Below are 8074 nucleotides of genomic sequence, written 5' to 3' on the forward strand. Positions count from 1 at the left end.
TGATTTTTGCTACCCCAGAGCTAACTGGCTAACTAACTGAATGGCAAGTTGCATAGCAAGTTAGCTCTGGGGTAGCAAAAATCAAAGTCTGCCGCCTTCGCGCACCGGAGACCACAATATCCTCTCGAAGGCAGAGGACAAAAGTGTGTTCAGGAAAACACCTGAATTTCGGATTTTGTCATCCCCGCGAGAGTTTAACAGGTGTGATAATTCCAAATCCCCATGTTAATTTCCCATAGGAAAAATCGTCAGATACCGTAACTCCTTATATGGGCAAAGATGGTAGCTTTTTTGTAGGCGAACTTCAGAGGTCTATGTCATAATGTCAGACCATATTGAACTTCAATATTCAGTCTGAATCATCTGAGTCTCACACACTGTAATCATTTGTTTTGCTGCTGACTTGCAAGGAGTAAGATCAACTTGGCTGACTGCCAGGCTGCATATCCCATGTGTGATCGTCCTTTCGAAAGTTACTACAGGTCATCCTTGCACTTGCTAGTGCACGGTTATTTTTTTCTTTCTGAAAGGAAAAGACTGCCCTCTAGTGTCGCGCTCTTCCTCGACAATTTTTTTTACGTGTGGCCTACGTCATTGACTGGCACATAAACACAGATTCTACCTTTTGCTACAATCAACTTCCTCCTTCCTCAGGTAAGTGCTACAGTAGCAAACAAGCGTTGTTACAAACGTAACAATCCAATAATCGCCACATTAGACAATCAAAAGCCTAAAACAGTAACGTTATGCAAAGTTTGCTGTGTGCCGTTTCCAGCAATTTCTAGATATTGCTTATGAGAAAACATTAGCTTGCTAGCTAGCCTAGATTGTTAAACTGCAACAGATAACCTATTTTAATTCCACCGCTTAATAACAACGCTCGTGCATTAGCTGTTCGGAGAGGTGATATAATAGCCTACTTGTTACTTAAAATGTTTGGTTAATAAACTTCTGTGCATCAGTGATCGATCGTGTTGTTTCTGCTTGCCATGTTAGCTTTTCTTGGTGGTGCTGACCTTACGTTGACTTATTTGGTGATTGCCCAGCTGAGTGAATGAATGGGTGGCATGTATGCCATGATTAATAAATGCCCTTTTTAGTCACGACTTAACTTAATCATGTCGTTTACGTAGACGACCACACTACGTTGCAGTAACTTGTTGAGGAAAATCGCCAACCTGTTAGCTTTAACCGGACAGTCCCTTTGTAGGCTACCTGCAAAGGCCAAATTTCCCTTTGACATTCAGTTTGGCTCTCTATCTTATGGCAGGATTATGAGCTCAGGCAAGCAATTTTCTTCAAACAAAGATTTATCCTTATGATAGCTAGATCTATGTTAAGGCCTAAATAAAATATAGCCTATTATCTTCTGACAAGGGTGACAACTTGTGATTTATTGGAGGCTACCCAAGGCAAGAGAGTATTGCTAGAATATTGCTAGAATTGTATAGTAGGTTACCCATGTATGCATGTATCCAGTCATGTGAATAAAGTAGCCTACATCCTCTTTCAAGTCTATGGTTTGACTTGTTGAAACTAGGTTGTCAAACTATTTTTTTTCTTAGACACGATGAATTGCTTTATTTCGATAGTTAATTGTGAGTAATCACATGTTTTATCACGACAATGTTTATTATTTTAGAATTCATAAATTCATATTATGTCAGAATTGTTTTGTAACTTGAATGTTAAAAGCCTAAGTGTTGAAAGATGGGCAATCTCTCTCTGACAAAGATTCTTGCATGTAAGAACAGTGATGATTTTTCATATGGATATGGCTTTTTATACAAATATGAGTGCATAGTGAAGCTAACAGCAGATTGGTCAATGGTAAAGCTCCCTTGTTTCACAACATCTGACCTGAAGGAAACTTTTAAGGTATTCTCTTCCCACAGCTCAACTCCAAGAGGCATTAATCCAGGGAAATGGCATTGATCTCATTTGAGGACCTTGCAGCATTGGATGATGAACAGCTGGATGATGATGACATCACAGACAGCTCTGAGCCAATGGATGATGAAAATGAAGACAGACTTCTTGCCCATTGGCAGGCTGTGGGTCGGACCCACCATGTGTCTGTTCCACGCGGTACGCAGACACAGGCTTGTTTACCATGAGAAATGAATTGAGCAATACCTAGATTTCATTTTCTGTATAATGTATCATTAAGATTAATCATAACTGGTTATACTCCATTTTACTGTAGGAAGAGGAGTTGCTTAATTGTACAACTTACTCGTCCTGTAGGCCTACTCCAAATCTGTGTCATGTAATAATACTCGATACAATGCTCTGTATTGACAGAAATGACCGCACCCATTGCTGAGATGACCCGCAGGAATCAGGAGACTGAGAGGGAGCCGGTGCCCTATTCTGTTATATCGAAACGTGAAAAGGTATGCTACTGTTCTGAATTTAGAACAATTGTGTTACTCACTTAGGGATGCACCGATATATCGCTCTAACATCTGTGTCGAACACTATTTTTATTGTTGACTGGTATCGGCAAAGATCTGCTTCAACCCTCTCTGGTATCGGCCTATTCATTGGCAAATTACATGATATGTACTGATGGCATGTTTATCTGTTGGGTTGCATTATATATTTGTGTTTATTGAGCGGTGCAGTCTAGTACTCACCCAGAATTGAACATGCAAACAACAGTAGCCCAGATTTAGTGTTGAACGTGCTAGCAATGGAGCTAAAAGCCCATGGTGCTACAGTAGCTCTCTCACTGGCACGTCTCTAAGGATGTACGAAGGGAGGTTTACCTACCGCACACACTACACAGCTATGTACCATCTGCACTAGATAAATAATGTATTAGTTCTGTTGTCTGACACATTCAGTTATTTGTAATGAATATTTTGGTTTCTTAGCCACTAAAGGGTTAATTAACAACAAAAAAGTAAACAAACAGATTTTTTTTTAAAAATGCATGGGTTCTTGGCATCCCAATTGCATACATTTTGAAGTGTACTTCTTGTAAATAGATAGACTGTGTGCCTTCAGGTTTGCAGTCACTGAACTTGACTTAATAGTCTTAATTGTGTGTGTGTGTGTGTGTGTGTGTGTGTGTGTGTGTGTGTGTGTGTGTGTGTGTGTGTGTGTGTGTGTGTGTGTGTGTGTGTGTGTGTGTGTGTGTGTGTGTGTGTGTGTGTGTGTGTGTGTTCACACGCGAATGTGTGTTGATGATTGGCTGTAGCTGGGAGATGTGATTGAGGAGAGACTATATCCAGCAGGAAAGTGGGCATGCATCACCAAATCAGAGAAAATGTACGAGCAAAGCATCTCTCTTGCCTTCATGCAACTCATGCGCTTTATCTGCAAGGAGAGCTCTGCTGGTGGGTAAAACATGCATCCTTGCATGTGTCATTGTGTCATTTCTTTACATGTATATTTACAAAATCATGTAATGCTTTTTATCGTTATCGTTTGCGTATTTATTTTAGTTCTGGAAGTTTCATTTGATTTTTTAAAAGTCAATCTATCAGTCATTGCTTTGATATGCACTACAGAAATGAAAATGCATGAAAATCTGAAACTAATAATGAAAAGATTTTTTGAAATATTGGGAATATTTTCACTCTTTTAAAATTGTTTCACTCATCCTTAAGAAATCATAGAAACATTTTTTAAAGCTTTATTTATTTATTTATTTTTTTAAAGAATACTGATAGTTGAAAGAAGTTTATCCATGTGATGCAGAGATGGTGAGAGGATGGTCTAGGAGTGACATTTGTACAAAGGCTCAACGTTAACTTTTCAAAGTGGTTAGAAGTGGTTGGCAGCTTGGCATTCAGGCATGAGGTTTTAGTTGCCAAAGCCAACCAAATCTGGTTGCCACTTGTAACAGTTTGGTAGCTAAGGACAGCCGGGCAACCATTAATGTGGAGCCCTGATTTGTACAGTTCCGTTGTTTATGTCTGACCTCTTGTGTTTGTCTTCTTCTGTAGGCAAGTACTTGGGCATGACTGTACCTGTGCTGGCTGAGTTTCAGTTGACAGAGAGCGGGACTGACTTTATGAAAGATGTGGTGACGGCCTACTACCTGCCTGCACAGTACCAGAGCAACCCACCTCAGCCCAATGACCCTGAAATCACCATTTCTCATAGAGGACCTATGAGAGTCATCACACAGTAAGGAAACATTGTTCTTTTGTCTGGAAGCAGAACTGTCAAAGCTTACCTTGGCCCATAATGTGTTGTGACATGAGCTTAGACTACAGCATATGGAACACTTCACAAAGTCTTAATTGCTTTCAAGTATCAGGGGTTTGGTAAATATAAGGTTTTTGTGAAAATTAAATGAAGTTGTATGAATGGTTATTGGTGTATTTAGCAGAAACCTTTGTCATATACAGTGATACAAGTTGTACAATATGTAGTGAAATGTGTAGTCACTTGAATCGAACTTGAATATTTTTTATATATTTATATGTAAAGGTGTTTTAGATTGTGTGTGTGTGTGTGTGTGTGTGTGTGTGTGTGTGTGTGTGTGTGTGTGTGTGTGTGTGTGTGTGTGTGTGTGTGTGTGTGTGTGTGTGTGTGTGTGTGTGTGTGTGTGTGTATAAACACAAAATAAACACAGGACTAAATAGAAGATGTTAATAGAAGAGTTATAAATAATGCCTATGTAAAGTGAGTAAGTAGATCAAATGTATTGCATTGTAAATGTCTGGTGTTGTTTTAGTGTGTTTTATGGCACCACCACTGAGGAGACTGTGCAGCGGCAAATTCAGCTGCTGTGGGAGTCACTTGGGGAGATGGAGAATGTCCATCGCCACAACTACATGGTAGCAACCTACGAGAATCCAGGGGTTCCTGGACGCAGAAATGAGATCTGGTTTATCCGTACAGATCAATAAGAGACCCCTCCAGTTGTACTGCAATCATTTTGTGGACCCCACGCATTTGTAAGATGTCCTACAACGAGTACCCTTCCCTACTCTCTGCCCATGCCAGTTCCTCAGAGACAGCATGAATGCATCAGGTGTGTTGTGGTTGGTCAGGCGTGTTAGTTGCTTTGAAGTGTACATAGTTATTGTGTGCTAAATATTTATTTTAATGAATGGCCCACACAACCTTCAAAGCACGACTTAATTGTAAGATAAGACCATAAGCCCAATCCTTCTGTGAGAGCATGATTCTCTTTTAACTGTGTTTGCTACATGATGCCTGCACTTTGGTAATGTTTTTATCTTTGTCCCAATTCCTGGGATGACTCAGTGGCTACGAGTAATACTTCTGACAAACGAGACTGCAGATATTATTATTGTTATTATTATTAATAATTAGTATTGTTATTATTTTCAAACCTGATAATTATCATTTCCTCTCTTTATTCTTCTGTCCAAGAACATTTCTTACCGGTGTCCCCAGCAGTAAGACAGTTGTTCTCCTTGTGGAATCTCACTTCTTTTTATACCTATATTGTTTAAAGTAATCCTGGCACCGTCTCTACAGTTTGTCCTGACCAGTTAAAGGCCCTTCAGACCAAACCACTTTTCAACTGCAGACAGTAAGAGTGACTGCCCATTCTCAATTCACACTACACAGATGGAGTCATTTACAGGATTGAATACCTAGCTAATGATTGTTTTTACTATACAAGAGATGCACTTGTGGTGCTCTCCCCAGTACTTCAACTAGTACTGTCTGCGACTGAAAAGTTATGTACTAAATTACAATGCTGGCCACTAGGTGGCAGAATGGCCATAATAGTAAACCTCTGCCTTAATGGTAAATGTTACATTTTTTCAAAGAGCAAAGACTAATTTTTGAGCTGTCGAGCTGCGAGTTATCTGCGGGGGATGTCAATTTCTTATACAGGGGGAGCTGGGGGCTCTCATATCTGCTTCTTTGTGTCATGTTGTGTTTGCATTTGCATTTTGTCATAGTACCTTTTCCATGTTGTAATAGTGTTTTTACAATGATATGGTTCTGTGTCACACCCTTTTGCTAGGTTGCTTGCTTTTTTAATGTTGCATCTGCTGTTCAGTGATTGTATGGTCTAACTGACTTTGCAGGGCAATTACTGTAATTATTACAGCTGGTAATGTAAACTGTGGCATTATGCATTGTACTATTTGAGATATGAAATTGAAACAGGGAGCTGTTCATATTTTGTATTTTTCTTTTGAAAAACAATTATGATAATTAAAAAAAAAACCTCTTATGAAACTGAATATGCTCTGTCATTTATTTCTAGATTAGGGATCCAGTGACCATTGTAGTGTAAGGGCTGCTATGGCTACCTTTGAATGTGAGTTTTAATTTTAACTTTAACCATATATGATATTGCCAACTTCATATATCACCCAAAGACACCATTCAGCATGCTATTGATCAGTGCTGAGTTTGGTGTTGATACATTGAGGATGTTGGTGTCAGTGAGGTTTTGGATGCTGTGAGGGTAATTAGCTTACCAGTCGAACCTTGCTGCTTCTGTAAATGAACCTCAAAAACAAACAGTAGGATTTTAGTATTTTATATCTTATTGATTGGCCTTATTACATTGTTATATACCATAAGAGTGACTGTTTGGTATATCTTGAACATTTTATTCCACTGCTCCTTGCAAAAATATCTAGATCCATCAAATTATAACAGTCCTCTTCAGATCACCAAAGATTTGGGGTCTAGCTCTGTCAGGGTCATCCCCACACTCATCTCTTGTGAAGCCTCTCCTTTGAAGATTGTGGGTGTCTGATCTTGGAAACTGATAAACCACTTTCCCTCATGGTGGGGATAGTGTTCTTTTGAGGATGCCCTGTGTTGTTGATATATCCACACCTTAGTTATAGATAAAACATATCACACTTTCTCCTGTCAATCCACAGATTCGTACACATGTTGGAAGCTTAGATGGATCCGTTTACTTCCATCCACTGATTTAGCTTGGAGTGTTTCCCCCCCCCCCTCAGGCATGTTTTCCGTCTTGCCACATAGCCCCGTGGTCCAAACAAACAAGAGGTTATTGTCACATGTAGGGAGCTACGGATACTCACCATAAATTCCTGTAGCTCTGTTAATGTGGCAGTAGCCGTTTCACAGCCTCCATGCCCGGTCTTGTCTTGCTCTTGTCATCTGCACCAATGGAATGTCCTATTTGTGGTGAAGCCACCATTGTGCCATGTTTCTCCTTGTATTGAACATTGTCTTCTTTTTTTCTGCTGTAAATGTAATACTAGAAAAATGGTTTTGGACCTCTCCATTACGTGTCACCCATGAGCACTCGTGAGCAATGGTCCTGCTAGAACGTAGCTTTAGACCTGGGTTTTACTGTACAATAGACAACCCAGAATATAATATATAATAATGGGAAGATCTAGATAAGCTACTGCTGAACTTTATTTGGGTTTAATCAGTCATCTCAGATGATGCTTTAAATAGGAAATCTGTGCTTCCCCATGATTGTGAAACGAGGTGTGCACCTAGGCCTACTTGTATTATTTTTGTTAAATAAATAATAATAATACGAAGAAGAAAGACTAAAACATTTATTTTATGATATATGTATTTAGTATATATAAAAAATATAATATATATTTGTGTTTTACAGACTGCCCACATCAAGATAAAGTTCTGACATGATCTTTACATTTTTTTATGTGATTTTTTCTTCACAAAATGTATCCCCTCTGATGTGCACTAAAGAGACTTCTGATGATGACCTCAGTGTGTGTGTCATCACCTAGGCCTAGGCTAAGCTTTTAATGTGGATAGTGGAGTCATGCAACGAAATGGACACCTTAGAAGTGTTGCTACTATTTCTTTCCAGCATCAATGGCATCTTTTTTTAAGTATAATTGTTCACTCTTTTTTAAGGCCTATATTTCTTGCTTTGATTCATGTCTACAGCCTATCCCCACTTCGTTATTTGTTGTGCTGTTGCAGAGCAGTTATAGTCTACATTGCAAAAGTGAAGTCTCCTTTAACACGTTTTGCATCATTGGATAATTGCCCTATATCTTGGGCTCACTGTCGGGAGAATCCACCTACTGCCTGGTCTACCTATTGCCCCTCACCAAAACCGGAAACTGCTCATCAGAGGGGCGCGGAGTGAGGGAAA

At 39.4% G+C, this 8074-nt stretch overlaps 1 protein-coding gene across 2 annotated transcripts; it reads left to right on the forward strand.

Annotated features, from left to right (window-relative positions):
* The first annotated feature begins 570 nt into the window (after positions 1–570).
* soul4 (heme-binding protein soul4) lies at positions 571–6188 on the forward strand. 2 transcript variants are annotated; one of them, XM_062549030.1, is made up of 6 exons: positions 571–654; positions 1896–2088; positions 2305–2396; positions 3206–3344; positions 3957–4140; positions 4694–6188. In XM_062549030.1, exons 2-6 carry the CDS (start codon positions 1926–1928, stop codon positions 4866–4868), a joined length of 753 nt encoding a protein of 250 aa, XP_062405014.1. In that variant the 5' UTR covers positions 571–654; positions 1896–1925; the 3' UTR covers positions 4869–6188. The 2 variants fall into 2 exon arrangements, with proteins under 2 accessions (XP_062405014.1, XP_062405005.1); XM_062549021.1 differs by having other exon boundaries at positions 589–654; positions 1879–2088.
* Positions 6189–8074: the final 1886 nt, after the last annotated feature.

This window comes from Sardina pilchardus, chromosome 1, assembly GCF_963854185.1.
Source record: "Sardina pilchardus chromosome 1, fSarPil1.1, whole genome shotgun sequence".
Classification (NCBI taxonomy): Eukaryota; Metazoa; Chordata; class Actinopteri; order Clupeiformes; family Clupeidae; genus Sardina; species Sardina pilchardus.

Excerpts from the sequence above, each read along its gene's own strand:
- soul4 (XM_062549030.1), top strand. The coding sequence starts at position 1,926 with ATGGCATTGATCTCATTTGAGGACCTTGCAGCATTGGATGATGAACAG. Across the intron at positions 2,397-3,205 it reads TTATATCGAAACGTGAAAAG|CTGGGAGATGTGATTGAGGA; the intron begins GTATGCTACTGT and ends GATTGGCTGTAG. Across the intron at positions 3,345-3,956 it reads CTGCAAGGAGAGCTCTGCTG|GCAAGTACTTGGGCATGACT; the intron begins GTGGGTAAAACA and ends CTTCTTCTGTAG.